Source organism: Manis pentadactyla, chromosome 6 (genome assembly GCF_030020395.1).
Source record: "Manis pentadactyla isolate mManPen7 chromosome 6, mManPen7.hap1, whole genome shotgun sequence".
NCBI classification, from domain to species: Eukaryota; Metazoa; Chordata; class Mammalia; order Pholidota; family Manidae; genus Manis; species Manis pentadactyla.
The window spans coordinates 137,287,555-137,303,611 of NC_080024.1; the positions used below are offsets into that span (position 1 = coordinate 137,287,555).

The 16,057-nt window shown below is 40.6% G+C and overlaps 1 protein-coding gene across 1 annotated transcript in view; it reads left to right on the top strand.

The window, feature by feature from the left end:
• LOC118928935 (uncharacterized) overlaps nucleotides 1-15,660 on the top strand; it is a 346,570-nt gene extending 330,910 nt beyond the window's left edge. Inside the window, exon 6 of the mRNA XM_057504188.1 lies at nucleotides 15,244-15,660. Within this exon, the coding sequence (XP_057360171.1) occupies nucleotides 15,244-15,299 (56 nt within the window). The 3' untranslated portion in view covers nucleotides 15,300-15,660. The remainder of the gene's footprint in view (nucleotides 1-15,243) is intronic.
• Nucleotides 15,661-16,057: the final 397 nt, after the last annotated feature.

Sequence of the window (16,057 nt, forward strand, 5' to 3'; positions counted from 1 at the left end):
TGCAATAAAAAATTTTCCACTGGGTATCTTCCAACACACTTATATTGAATTTATCTCTGGACGAAATGCACACCTTTGCCAAGACCATTGCCTGATTGGCTGGTATTAGATTGGCTCTATCTGATCCTAGAACACGCAAGTATAACTTGTCTAGCCTGCTAAATGAGTTCGGGGCACAAATCAAGTTCTGTTTCTTTTTCAAAAATGAATTAAAGTTAATTTTTCATTGCATGTGTAATAAACTTATGTGATTCACAATTCTGAAGTTATAAAACAATTTATACAGTCTGAAACATTTCCCTCCTGCATCTTTCATCCAGCTACCCAGATTCTCTCACCAGTAAACCTTACCAATTTCTTAGACCCTGCAAAGAAAATATTTTATATGCATATTTAAAAAATCCTTCTGATGAATTAAACATTCATTTTATACTTAACTTCATGTCAGGAACTATGCTCGACCTTTCATTTAATCCTTCCAACATTTCAATGAGGTAGTTTTGCTATATTCCCACTTTACAGACGAAGAAACCAAGGCACAGAATCACACAACTGTACAAAACACAGCTGATATTTGAACCTGCCTCCAGAGTCATTGCTGGTAATCACTACAATTTATTGCCTCTCCATGCTGAATGGAGAAAATGAGAACTATGTGATAAGTAGATTCTTTAAAGTTTATGTAGTTTACATAGGAGAAAAATTATCTCCATTTGTCTAGGGAGAATAAAATATGTACTTGTGTATTTTTTTCAAAGATCTTTATGGAGATACAGTTTGTATACCATAAAATTTACCCATCTCAAATATACAATCTAATGATTTATAGTATATTCACAGAGTTGTACAATCATCACCACAATATAAGTTTAGAACATTTCCATCATGTCAAAGAAGCCCTGTATTCGTTAGCAGTCACTGTCTGTCACTCTCTCCAACCTAGTTCTAGGCAACCACTAATACAGTATCTGTCTCTGTAGATTTACCTATTCTGGACTTTTCACATAAATAGAATGATATAATATGTAGCCTTTGTACTGAGTTCTTTTACTTAGTATAATGTTTTCTAATTGATTGTACTATTCCTGACAAGTCCTTTTAGCAGGCAGCTAATATTTCTACCTTGTGGACTTTTCCCTGTCTCCAATTTCCCAATCAGTTCAAGTTTCTGGTGCAATAACTAGAGCAACAGGTCAGCTCTGCTGGAGTTTTTGTAGCTGCTTCATCATATGTCACTTGAAGGCTAGTCTTGCATGTTCCAACTGGCTCTGACGATGAGATGATGCTTTTACTCACCAGATTCTGCCTGTAGTGCCACATGCTTGATCTCTAGGGCCTTTTTGTTGTTGCTGATTGTATTTATGTGCTCACCTATTGCTTTTTAAAAACAGAGGAGTCATGGTGGCCAAGGTGATCAAGTTCAAAAGTCTTGTGCCAAGTTCTGAAGTGCTTCTAGGTCCAGGCTGGACCAGAACACTTAGATTCTTCTCTTGGCATGGGGACACCAGCACAGTCATATTGGTAAGTTTACTTTTAGGGTCCTAGGGGTCTTGTCTGACCAGCAGGCCTTGGATCAGACATCCCTGGTTTACTTTAATAGTCTTTCTTAACTTTGAAATTTAGGGAGCGGGTGTCGGGGGATCTTTGTTCCTTCCCTTCCAAAAAGCCTTAAGAAGGATCATTCAACTTGGCACACCCTCTCCTGGCACCAGTTCTACACTTCAAAAACCTGAATTTGTTGGAACATTAAAAAACGTGTTATGCACAATCCTAGAGCAATGAGTGCCTATCAAATAAAGAAGACCCCTTAACATGTTTCCTTGACTGAGGAAGACCCTTTCCAAGGTGACTTGCTCTATCCAACTAGGCAAAGAAATAAGGCATGGCTTCACCACCCCATTACACAATGTAAGATTTTCCATCTGATAAATAATTCCTTCACATTCCATGTATTGCATTGGTTCAGTGCTCCTCATAGTCTTCATATATGTTTCCTTGAACTTCAGAGTTGTGTTTGTGCATTGAGTGTGACAATCTGGACTTGCAAGTTTGCTCATTCACATGCATTTCTCCTACCATTAAGTTAAACTCTCATGTTCCTTTTCACAGGAATAGATTGTCTTGCTTTTTTGGGGTAGATTGGACATTCTGTGTATTCCATCAAATTTTCTTTGAAACAGTAAAGAGCAAATAGTTTAAACATTTAAAGAAAGTTTACAAAGATAAAGTGTAGAGCAGTTTGAAAAGTTTCACTTCCTCTAAGTGCACCTGCAGGTGATGTTACTTGGTGTAGGGACCAAGGACAGGTTGCCCCAAGATGTCCTTTGTGACATGCAGATTATTTCAGAGTTGAGAACAAACATGGCCCAAGAGACTCAGAAAGAAACTTTGACCTCCCACCCCCTTCAACTGCATAAAAAGAATTTAGATAGAGTAACATACTCCAGGAAGAGAGCTATTACCTTAGATAGCTATATGATAATGTAAGCTAAGTGGTAGACCTGGAGGGATGTGGCTAAATCTGTCAGAATTCCTCTTTGTGCCCCCCTTGTTTCTGTGTGGCTCAGCAAACATTTGTTTATCAAACATTTACTCTTTTCATATTTCTCTTAATTACTTACCTTTTCGTTTGAAGTCTCAGACTGTGTCTTGCCAATGGGTTTTAGCCCTGGGCAAATTCACTATGGATTCAATGAGACCAAAGAAATGACAGTGGAATATTTTTGTGGTGAAAGGGTTTATACCCAACTTTATTCCCATTGTGGCAGGTCAATCACTAGAATCCCATACACTCAGAGCGAGTCTGCATGCAGCAAGCCAATCTCTGCCTCTGGGTCTCTGTGCCCCTGCAGCTGTCTCAGTCTTTGTTCTCTGTGCTGCCACCACTCCAGTCTCATCTCTGCTCTCCTGCAGCCTTGTAGCCATGCCACGTGTCACCCAGAGCACTGGGCGGAGCTCTTTATATAGAGCCAATAAGAACATATTGCCCACACATGTGTAGTGAGCTAGCCCTTTCTCCTTGGTTTAGGATGACATATATGGAGTGAGAATATAATCTTACTCCATCTAGTGCTCTGCAACTCCCCCAAATCCTGGGGTGGTGGGGGCTGAGTTCCCACACTGTGCAGATGCAAGTGGGCACTGGATGCCAGGTGACCCTGGCTTTAGGAGTTGGCAGGTATCTGCCCTATGCTAAGCTGGAGTTCAATGAACTTCCCTCTTACTCTTCCTTGCTCTTTGCTGCCTGCAAGGAAATTGCCATTCCCTGCTACTCTTTCTTTAATGAGTTCCTTCCTTACCTACACTCTTCGAGAGAGTTCTTTCTCATTCAGAGCCAAGAACCCTCCCCCATCCAAGTTGAGGTTTCACCTGGTGTGCAGGAAGAGACCTCCCCAGACCTAGCTGACTAGCAACAAGGCTACTAATCAGATGCTGAAGTGTTACTAGCAGAAATTAGAAGTCATCAATATCAATATGGGGTTTGGTCTTTCCAACAGCGTAAAAGTAGGGAGCATTACTTCAAATCCAGGGTTGCCTGTATTAGAATTATGAGATGTGTATTTGCAATTGGAGAAGACTTATTACACGAATTTTGTTGACATTTTTCCTTCTAGTTACCTGCAAGGTAAATCTTTTACAGGTCGAGTTTGTTCTTCTCAGTTCTTGTCCCCACCAAAGCAATTAATTGAAAGGCAGAGACACAATAGTGAAGCAGAGTGAAATTTTTATTTGAATACACTCCAAGGAAGGAGTGGGCCAGAGTCCATGTGTACAAAGGCACTGAACTTTTAGGGAGGGTCTATTTATCATGTCCTAGGTGGGAGGTGCCTCTTTGATCTGACAGCTCTAGTTAGACACCCATTCCTCTTGGTGCACATGTCTTTTCCCAAAATGCACACAGAAAAACCTGGCAGTGGGAGAGGGGGCCCAAAACTGCAATTTTATGTTCATGAGATATGAAGAGGTGTGGTTTGGGTGGTTCTTAGTTTTGTTTGATTGCACCTGGGCTGTGCTCTGGTTGGGGCTGGTTTAGTCTGGTCTTGATAGGCAAGGAAGTAATCTCCCTGCAAAGCCCCTCTTCATGTGGGACCCCCTAACTGGGCGGTTTTTCCTTGAACCTATCTTCCCCTTCCCTGGCTGCTCATGTCTATCTTTTACCTAACAACTCTACTTTTGCTATAATTGGATCTCAGCCAATCTGAGAGCAGAGAGAAACCAGGTAAATGGAAAGGCAAGATTTACTTATTTTTTCTTTAGGAGGAAAGTAGATATTCCACGTGTTGATTTATGGTTACTTATCATGGAAGATTACTGACTGTTGTGGCCCCAGACAAGCCTTCATTTCCTGCTTGAGGTTTAGAAAGAATCACATGGCACACATGGCAGGGAGATCACTAGGGAGGACTTAATGGCTACACTTCCTTCGCCAGCCTTTCCCAGGTGAGGGAGAACGCAGACCAGACAGGAAGCAGAGCTCCGTAACATCCATGTCTGAGTTCCTTCTTCAGGCCAGGAGCAGTGCTAAGCACTGCCCATAATGTGGAAAAAGAAAATTTAAATCCATATTTTTCTATTCACAGTTTTTCTTAGGTCACAGTTGTGACTGAATTATTGCTATAAATCTCAGAAGTTTCAAAGGAAATAAGAATGGAAAAGAAGACATAACCCAAAAGATGGGAATGCAAAGCCTCAGGCTTGTTCATTCTCCTTTGCCTTGAAGATAGGAGAGGAGGTTAAAGAATATTTACAAATCATTCACCATAAAATGACCAACCGTGAAGACCTTTAAGCCAGGTGTGCCAAATGTTCCTTTGAAATTATATCTATACATATTCTGAATTACTAGATTAAACTTCTCACTATTTGCTGAAAGGGATAAATTCTGTGGTCTCTGTGGTAGTCTGCCCTTTAAGTACAGTATTTATGCTCTCTCCTATAGAATGTGACCCTTAATGTTTTGGCTGTGTTATTGCAAAATTACAGTTTTTGTAAGAAATCTTGATTATTCATTGTAAGTTCAAGAGGAAAATGTAACATTAGAAAATAAGAAATTTTACAGAAATTGATGTAATTCACCTCAGTTTTCATGTATACACTGTGATGATTAACTCACCATTTGACATTGTTCAATAACTTCATTCTGTCACCTCAGCATACGAGTGGCAAGAATTCACTTGTTGGTAGAAAGCATGAATGTCCCAGAGTTTGACTTTTCTTCCTTTGACCCCTTGAGTAAAACAAATTAGTGATTCAGATTCATTTCTAACCACATGTGAAATTTGTTTCGTTGTTGTGTGTGTTACTATATTTAGTCTTCAGCCAATCCCTGAAAGAGAAATGGCATCATTGCCAGGGAATTATCAGAAAGGCTAAGCCCTGGCCCGCAGACGTTGAGGTGTCAGAGCCAGGAGCCACACGGGGCCTGCCTGCCTCCTGGCCCAGCTCCTTCCAGGTACTCTGCTGCCTCCTGAGAGTAGCTCTTAAATCCCGTGGGTTAAGAGGCCGACAGGAAGTGTCTGTACTCATAATCCCATTTCCAGGCTCCCAGTGGCCTGTGTAAATCGCAAAGCCAGCAGCTCCAGGTTAAGGCTTGTAGGCAGTGGGAATGCGGCTGCTGCTCTTTTTGCTGCTTCTAGGAGACCGGCAGGTGGGTTCTGTCTCCATCCACACTTTTGGTTCGTTGCTTTGTTGGTCCCAGTGGAGCAGCCGTGAAGGTGGTTGAGCCTCAGTGGACAGCTTGGACAGTCTAATTTCCAGGAAGGTTTCAGATGTTCTTTTATGAATCCTGTCTCCTCAGCCTCGCTCCTCTCCTCTCCATCACTACGCCTGCTGCCGCTGCTTTTATTCATTTACCCATTGCGTCTTGCCTGAATGATTGTCATGGAGTGGGAATTCCCACTCCATGCTGATTTTTATGCTCCTAACCTTTCTTGTATATCTACCCTAAGACTTCACTTCTTTTCAAAATCAGAACTCGTCATGTAGCTCCTGGTTTAAAATCCTTCCATGACTCACCACTGCTCTCAGGATAAAGTTGCAACTCTTGAGTGAACCACATGAATTTCTCCAAAACCACCAGTCTCAGCTCTCAACCCCCTTGCCATGCACATCCTGCTCTCCAGCCATACCGAAAATTCTTGCAGGTTTCTGGACATGTGTTATGTAACATCTTCATGCCTCTCTTTGCTTCATCTTCTTCCTGGAACGTTCTGGACCCTCCTCTCCATGGTCTCTCTCTGACACAACAGGTGTCTGTATGAGTATCTTTTTACCTGCCTAGTATCCATCCACTTCCTTCCCTACTACAATAATGGAAATGTGGGGAGGCTGGCAGGCATAGCATCTGTTTCACTGATCACAGGAGTGGGTATGTGACCTCAGGTATGAGCCATCATAGAACCTTTTTGAACATAATGACTGGCTCAGTGGTGGGCATGTGGACCTAGTCAGGCCAATCAAAGTCGGTCGGTCCTGGGATGGGATTGTTCATAAGCTAACTGAGTTTTCCCTTGGACCCCACTGACACTACTTTGGTCATGATACTGTTAATAGTATGAAAATATTTAAGACAGTACAGAATAACTGTATGAATGTGGCCCAGAACCACTTTTGCCTATGTTTGCTGACACATTGAGGAGGCTGAGGAATAGAGTCGATGCTTACAATGAAACAGAAATGAGAGGTAGAGAGAAAGGCCTGGGGCAGTGGGTTCTCTGAGATCTATTGTTTGTTAGCCAGTAGACCTGGGTAAAGTTAATTAAACTTCCCTAAGCTCTGTATTATTTAATCCACAAAATGGGGAAAATAAAAGTAATACTACCTACCTAATAAGATTCTTATGAATACTATATGAAATAATGCATATAAAGGGCTTAACACAGTGCCCAGCATAGAGTAAATGCTCAGTAAATATTAGTACTGACTGGTGTTATAATTAAGGCAGGAGAGAGAGTCCTCTTTCTCAGCCATGGTGATCCTGGGCCTCTTTGTTTGTATGTAGGTCTACTTATCACTGATTGTGGGCTAATTGTGGATCATTCCCCTTCCCTAGTATCTTCTTAGCCCATCTATCGGGTTAATTACCATCTTCAATGTGGCACCTTACTCACCTTTACTTCACTTGTTTGAGACATCTAAATAAGTTAAATCTTAATAAAAGTACTTGGAGAAGATTTTCATTTAATTGAAGTAATATTAAAATATTTAAGTACTAAAATGCATTATGAGATGGAACCAGTGAAGATGTTTTCTCTCTTACTGGAAACCTAATACATTGTAACACAAAATAATTTTGATTGTTCCAAGTACCGAATTACCAAGTTGGTGTATTATAGTAAGGATGTGTGTAATAAGGGCATTGTGTGGGCGGTTCAGCTGGCTCAGCACAATTCCTCTAAGAACTTGCAATACTTTTCTCTTATTAGCAGTCTGACCTCATATTTTTATATGAAAATTGATAAACTTTCCTTCTTGGTGCCCTCTTAAGATGCATAGGAAAAGTATTTCAAAGTGGATAGTCAGTAACCTTGTTTCATCTCTCTCTTCTGTGTCTCTGACCCAGCTCTTTAAAGACATGCAACATCAGCATCTCTCTCATCTCCTTTAGCTTGCCTAAGATCTAAGCAAAATTCCCCAAAAATCCATTGGTGAGTTTGTGGTTGGGGAGACACTAATGAGCTCAGCTATTGCTCCTTAACTGTGACCCCTTTCACCTGCTCCAGAGAACATAGTCACTGGGAAGAGCAGACATGATGATGGCAAAGTAACATAGAACCCTGGACAGTGTTAGGGGACCCGATTCTACCATTTGCTGTGTGACTGTGGAGTGTGTCCCTTCTTTCCTCTGCATATCTTTTCCTCTTCTATAAAATGAGAAGCTTCTCCTAGTGGATAGCTAAGATCCATAACTCACGTATACTTTATGATCTAACGCTGACTTTACTATTTTAGAATCAGTATGAGTCTGAAAATTGCTCACCCTCTTCCCCTGTTTAACTTTAAAAATATTTGGCATTGTTTTATTCCAGCCTTGCTAATTGCAGAGAACAGAAATCCATCAGACTAGTCCAGATATAAGTGGAGATTATTGAAAGACTGTAAGAGACATCTTGAAGGCATCCCAGAGAGGAAATGGAGTTCTCCAGGCCACAGGGGACTAGGGCAAGCCAGGAACTCGTGCCAGTCTCAGGGGACCTCAGGTTTCTCAGTGCTGTTTTCATTTAGCATTTGTGCCATTCCCATTTCCTACTGCAGATCGGTTTCTTCTAATTCATTCTGGATCTTCTGCTCCCTCATATGGCACAATGCCAGTGCTGCTTAAACTCTCTGACCTTTAATGGGCTACAGCTCCCATGGTCCAACTTCCTCAGACCCTTAGAGACCTCTTTCCTCCACCCCCTCAACATGAGAGGGTCCAGTTTGGATTAGGTATCCATCCCTGGTCCAGTCTCTGGTGTCCAGGGAGAATGTGGTGCCCAGAGCCACCCCTGTCAGGGGCTGTGGACAGAAATGAAGGCAGTGAGATAATAATGGGCATGTTTATTAGAGGCCTAAGGAAAATCCAGTCTAGGGACCCTGGGGCTTAAACTAGGCCTTTGTATCATTTACTAAAGCCCATTGATGAGATTGGGGAGGAGCAGATACTAATGAGCCTCCCAGTCAATCAGGTGCTCAGCAATACTCACTGAGCTCCCTCAGAGTGGGGTTACCATGCCCTAGGTAATTATGTGGAACGCCTAGTGTGGAGCCTGACACTAAGTGTGCACCCCCTAAGCTGACGACTGCCCCCCTCAAGAAGTTCCAGTCATGTTGTAGAAACAAAATAACCATTTATCCAGTGAAATACAGAAAAAAATGAGATGGATTGGATTTCAAAGGAGAGTGAACTCATTGGGGGTTGGGGTTGGGGGTCAGACGAATCTTCTCAGGCATCTGTCAAGCCTTGAGTAGTGGGTAGAATGAGGTAGAACCTGGAGAGAGAGGAGTAAAGAATGCATTTGGATTTAAGAACATGAAAAGGCACAGAGGCCAAATGATGAGATTTATGGAGCAGAAAGTAGACCATTTCTGGTCTGGGGTAGAGGGTTTGCCAAGTGAGTAGCAAAAGCGCTAACCCTTCAAGATTTAAGAACCTCCCAGGGACCCCTCATTAGTTGGGTAAGAGGTGTGTCAACTCCTTAGACAGACTCTAGGATCTTGATTAAGCATGCTTGACCCAGAGATATGGCCAGTAGCCCAGTTTGCCAAGCTTTATGACTGCAACAGATAAGGATCTTTATGGATTGATGCACAGATGACTTACAGGCTTATTAGGTGAGCACTGAAGAGGTCCTGTGTGTAGGAAGGAGGAAGCCTTGAAGGCAAGTAGAATCCCTGGTAGCAAGTGAGAGCTACCGGCTAGAGGGCATAATTATGACCTATAAAGTGGACTTTAAGGGGCAGAGTTGGTCCCGGCTTGAGACTCTTCTGTTGGAATCAAATAGATAGTATCACCAAAAGGCTTTTAAGAATGAAAAAAAAAAAAAGAGCATTATAAAGACAGCAGTGTGTTCTGTCTTGCCAAATGCACAACTTATTTTCTTCGCTAAGTTTCCTCACCACCGAAAATTCTAGTGTATCTGGAGTTTAAAAGCTGCTTGTATTTCTTAGAGAATATAGGATTCACTACCTTGGGGATGATAGAGAGACATATCCAGTACCACTATCGTGTCATGCTATTGCAGAACATATGTAGCTCGAGGTTATCAGTTATCTGTTGCTATGTAACAAATTACCTGAAGTAATGCAGCTTAAAGCAGTGAACATTTATTACCTCCTAGTTCTGGAGAGTGAGGAACCCCAGAATGGCTCAGGTCTCTAAAGAGTTGTAGTTAAACTGTTGGCCAGGGCTGCAGTTATCTGAAGGCTTGACTGGGGCTGAAGGATCCACCTCCAGGCTCACCCAAACGGTTTTAGCAGGTCACAGTTCCTTGCTGACTGTTGGCTGGAGACTTCAGTTCCTCACCATTTGGGTCTATCACAGGTTGTATAAGTGTCCTCATGATATGACAGATGGCTTCCTCCAGATTGAATGGTGAGAGGGGATGGAGAGAGAGAGAGAGAGAGAGAGAGAGAGAGAGAGGAGAGAGAGAGAGAGAGGAAGGATCCCCAAGACTGGAGCCACAGCCTTTTTATCACCTAGCATTAGAATCACATACCATTGCAATGGTATCACATACCATTATTTCTGATGATTGCTGTTGGTCACATAGCCCAATACTGGTACAATATAAGAGGCAGGGACCACTGAGGGCCATCTTGGAGGGTGGCTATCACACCCTGAATCTTTGGACAAGACAGCTAACTTCTGTGAGCCTCACTGCCCTTCTAGTATGTGGGAATAAAAATTCTGACTAGAAGTACTGACTTACAGGGCTTTACTGAGGATATAGTGAGGTGCTTGATGAGAAAGCCCTTGGCAAACTGTAAAATATATTGGATGAAAAATTTGACATAGCTGATCTGGTGGTAAACACAAAGTCAAAGGCAGTGGAGAATTCCAGTCCAACAAAGAGAGAAAACATGGGCTGTTTTGGGCCACAACTCCCTCCCCCTCCCTGCTGACACTCTAAGCTCCTTCTATGGCTTGGCAGATTGAGACCATGTAGAGTTTGGGTTTAGCATGTTTAAATTTTTTTTCATAATAAACTTAATTTTTCTAAGGAAAATAACTGAAGAAACAAGCCTTACTGTAAGCTTTGAAAAGTTTGAGAACATCAACTTGTTCTCATCATACAGTTTGTTAACGAGTCAATTGTCCATGAATTAAAAACCTGTGTATGTAATTTTACTGAAAGGATTCATAGCTTGGAAAAATATATTTTGGGGTGCATTGGATATATAGGCATTGAGTAGTGTGACCTATTAAAAAATGTCCCATGTCCTGATATTAACACCCTTCTTCAGGTCAGCATTCAGGTTACAGGATATTTTTCATTCGCACATCTTTTGACATGATCAGAGTTGAGTTTAGGAAGGTTATTTTGACAGAAATATGCAAGATTGACTCAAAAGGAGAGGGGGTGGGTATAAGTACATGGGATAATTTCACTGAAATAACCATTCTGTTCAAGCAACTGAAATAGCTGGAGAAAAATCTAAAAATTATTTTCTTTAAAATGTCAAAGAACTAAAAAGATAGTTAGGAACTATGAACTAAGATCTTTGTAGAGATGAGAAACTAAAAAGGTGAACTCATTATTCAAGACCATTTTGTTCTTGATGGCAGTTGCTGAACTTGTTCTGTGGGTTGATTTTCCTTTTACCTCTCGAGTCCATTGCAAGACTGCTCTGTATCTCAGGGGCTGAGCAGTCCTGTGCCACTGACCCCCAGTTAGGTTCCGGCACTGGGATATACGCATGGGAAACTGTAAGTAGAAGAAAGCAATGAGAATATAAATGGAACTCAGACTGACAAAGTAAACTCTGCCCTGCCATTCATCAGGCTGATAGACCAGCTACAGACAGAGCCGCCTGCAGAGTTAATGGGAAACAATATTTCTCCAAGGACATGCTCACGTTATAAAGTGTCATAATGACTTTTTCTTTAAGTGACCACTGCTTTCTTACCAGAAAAATATTTTTAAAACATCATTTGTTGTTGGACATCATATCAGTAAGAATGAAACGGCTGAGGAATCTTAGCTGATTTGATGTAGTGAAGCAACCTTAGTCTTTAGTCCATTTGCAGATTTTGAAGAAAGTGGTTGCTAGACACACTATTCTGCATCTGTCTTAACTTCTTAATTTCTAAGGAAATAGGACCCTGAGTCCACTTTGCAGTCCACGCCCTATGTTGATCCCTTTGCTCATAGTCCTGCTTTGCTATGAGTCTATTCTAACACTTCTTCATTTAAAATTCCCCTAAACACCACTCGTCCCCCAAATCCTAGAATAAGTCTATTGCTTCTGTTGTCTGGTGAGATGCTCTGTGGCTCCTCTGGTGTTTCCTCTGTTGCGACAGGCCGGTACATCTGACTTTGTAGATACATGGGTGTGCCCCTGGTGGTCTTATGCTGATGGGCTAGTAAGGGAAGAAGCCATTTCCCCATGTCTGACAGTGACTGTAGGGCTCAGCATCTTTAGGGTTGGTTTCTGCAGCATCAGTGGGGTCAACTCCTGAGCTAATTAGATGCAGGGGGTCAGTTTCAACAGCAGAGGCAATTGCGTGGGTTAGGTGGCACCGAGCCAGGACTGCTATGGAAAGCAGTATGGAGGTTCCTCAAAAAGTTAAATAGAAATATGACTAGTGGAGCAATATGATCTGACCCAGTAAATTTGCTCCTAGGAATTTACCCAAAGAAGATATAAATCTCTGATTTTAGAAGATATATGCACCCTTATATTTATTGCTGCATTCTTTATCATAGCCGAGATATAGAAGCAACCAAACTGTCCACCCATAGATGAATGGGTAAAGAAGAGGTGGTACATATATACAGTGGAATATTGTTTAGCCATAAAAAAGAAAGAAATCCTGCCATTTGTGACAACATGGATGTACTTAGAGGATATTATGCTAAGTGAAATAAGCCAGGTGGAGAAAGACAAATACCATATGATTTCACTTATATGTGGAATCAAAAACAAAATAAAATGAAGAATTCAGCAGTAGACTCAGAGACACTGAGAGGTGACTGGTGGTTACCATGGGGGAGGGGCTAGGGCGAGTGGGGTGGGTGAGGGGATAAAGAGGCACAAAAATCTCAATCATAATATAAATTGATCATGAGGATGTAAGTGCAGTGTGGAGAATATAGTCAATGATTTTGTAACATCTTTCTATGTTGACAGTAACTGCACTAGTTGGGGTGAGAATTTAATAATGTGGGTAACTGTTGAATCACTGTGTTATATACTTCAAACCAACCAATATAATATTGCATATAAACTATACTTCAATTAAAAAAATAGTGAAGAAAAATAAACTTAAATGTTTTTACCCCAGGGGAAGGAGAAGGAAAGAAATTAAGCAGCTCTTACATGTACCACAGCTTGACTTCCAGTCCTGTGGTTAGACCAAAAAACCTTAAGTCTTGAAATTTGAATAAGATACTCCTGGACTACTTAAGCCCTCTAAGCTGCTTACATTAATTAGTTTTAGAAAATTCTCAATCTTATAGTCTCAAATACTGCTTTTGCTTCTCTCTGAGGAATAGCAGTTAATTATGTGTTACATATTTTTGCTACATATTCTGTCTCTTACCTACTCCTATGCATTTTCCATCCTATTGTCTGTCATGATTAATCTTGATAGAATCTTTTAACCTAAGTATCAGTTCAATAATTTTTCAGCTGTGTCTTATGGGATTAAAGCCATCCATTGAGTTCTTCACTTTTGTTATTACTTAATTTTTTTAATTCCAAATTTTCTAGGTTTTTTTTCTTATTTTTCAAATCTATTGTCACTTTTTTAGTCTCTATTTCCTTGCTGGATTTCTAAAAATTTGGCATTATCTACATTTTTAATTTGTATGCTCTTAATAACATACTCAAAATGTATAAATAAAAAATGTATAGACCACAAAGAGAAATAGACAAATCTACAATCATAATGTGATATAAAATATCTCAGTATTTGACAGAAGCAGACAAAACTCAATATAGGTGATTTGAACAAAGTGACTTAATGTCCATATATAGAATAGAGCATACAAAAACTGTAGAGTGTCTATTAATTTTTAAACCCACATGGAATAATTACAGAAATTGACCACAGACTTATAGATCTATAGATTCATTAGGGAAGATTTATATCGAAGATGTCAGTTCTTCCAAAGGACCTGTAGATTCAATGTAATCCCAATCAAAATACCAGTGAGCCAGAACTTGACAAGCTTATTTTAAAATTTGTACTGAAATCAAAAGACTGACAATAGTGAAGACACTCTTGAAGAAAAAGAAACTTAGGAAAACTTGGTCTACCCACTGTTGAGACTTACAAATATAGAACAATTAAGATATTGGTGAAAGAATTGAAATAGACTGGTAGAGGGTAAGAAATATCCCAGATACTTTTTGACATATGTATGGACACCTGATCTGTGGCAAAGATGACCACAGACTACTAGGAAGTGAACTTTTCTTTTTCAATAAATAATGCTAGGATAGTTGGATATAGACAAAATGAAATAGGATCTTTTTCTCACACTATATATAAAAAACAATTCCAGGTAGATATACAGCTAAGTGTGAATGGCAAATCATAAAAGCTTTAGAAGATAATATAGGTTAATATCATAAAGCCCTCAGGGTGTGAAAATGCAAAACTCAAAAAATCCTAATCATAAAAATATGGGATTGATATGTTTGACTATATTACAATTAAGATTTTTTACTCACCAAGAGACAAATAATGAGAGACAAAAGGCAAACTACAGAGTGCAAGAATATTTTCATAACATCTATAACAAATGAAAGGTTTATAGCTAAAACATTTTAAAACTTTCTGATTAATAAAAATACACATTATTCAATAGAAAAATGAGAAGAAACTAAAACAATAGTTTATTGTCTAGTTTCTGTCACTAGAATGTAATCTCCATGAGGTCAAGGCTTGTTTGTCTGTTATGTCTGATATGTCCTAGTGCCTAGGACAGTGCCTGGTACATAATTGTTGCTCAATAAATGTTCATGAATATTCTCATTTAAGCCTTACAGCAAACCCATAAGGAAAAGATTATTATTATTCCTAGATTTCAAGGAGAAAGTAGAAGCTCACAGTGATCATGAACAGCTGGCTCAGGTTCACTAGAGAGTAGATGATAAAGTTAAGGCTTTTGAAGGGAAATAATACAGGCCCTGGAGAACTGTGCTTTTCAAAAAAAACAGTGTAGTGGCTTGAAAACCTGGAATAGGCACAGTCTTCTTCGCGGAAACTGTCATATCCTGTTCTTATAATTTCACAGTTTTCAGACGGGATGATCCCTAGAGAGGATAGGACTGGGTAGTCTCCATGCTACCGGGTAAAGGAAGAGGCCTTCTTCTCTGGCTTGGCCAGTGTACTAATTTCTGATGAGACAAGCAAAATGAAAACCACGGTTTTTCAACTGCCAACATTCAAAAGGCTCAGCTAAGAGTTATCTCCTCTTGTTATACTTTGGCACTGCCAGGATTCATTATCGTAGCTTCTGAGCTTGATGTATGATAAATGCAAAGTGGATTATTGGGATTCTGAGATCTTATATTCATTTTATTCATTCTTAGATTTAAACAACAGATACAGAATAAAAGCTCATGAAAATGCCAGCCATTTATTGTGAGTTCCTCATCTGCCTGTCCTCACTTTACGAAGTCGGACACGACAGTAATATGCCGCGTGCTGACTCCGGAAGCCCGGTGCCTGGCACCCAGGATGGCTGCGCTTCAGCACTCCCGAGCCAAAGATGGAGAAAAACCCCAAGGCCCAGCCCATTCAGTGCAGTGGTCTTTGAAAGAAGCCAGTAACAGGTTTTTTGTTTTTGCACAGAGATTTTTTTCAGTGTGTAAGAGAAATTAGGACCCAGAAATTTTTGGTCATGCAGGAAAGATGCTCTCTTCACTTTCACAGAAATTCAAAGATGTTACTGTTGGTTGGAGCTTTTAATCAGATTTGTGGTTTGATTAAAGAATAGGGCTATCTCATGTCTTTGTTCATGCTTTTTTCCATGTATTACTGCTCTGCCTTTCACATTTCAAAACCTTTTTTCCATTCTGCAGGGCCATCTTCCTTGCTCTGCGGGTTAATGTCTCCTGCTGCCTTGGCCCAGCTGGTTGGGAGAATAAGAAATTGTGGCTGGGGATTTCAGAGCAGAGGCATGGCCCCACCTGGGAAGTTAGCTGCAAACTTAAAGCCCTCTGGCATCACTGACTTGTGTACTGGGGTCATGCCCAACAGTCTCTGAAACATGCTGATCTTTCTAGAGAGATGGCTGCCAGCATCCTGGTTTCAAGGATCTGTCCAAGTTTAATGTACAGTCCTGCAAGGGAGCTTAATGAGAACTGGGGTGGGTTTGTCCAGTTACCAGATGTGGTGGGTTGC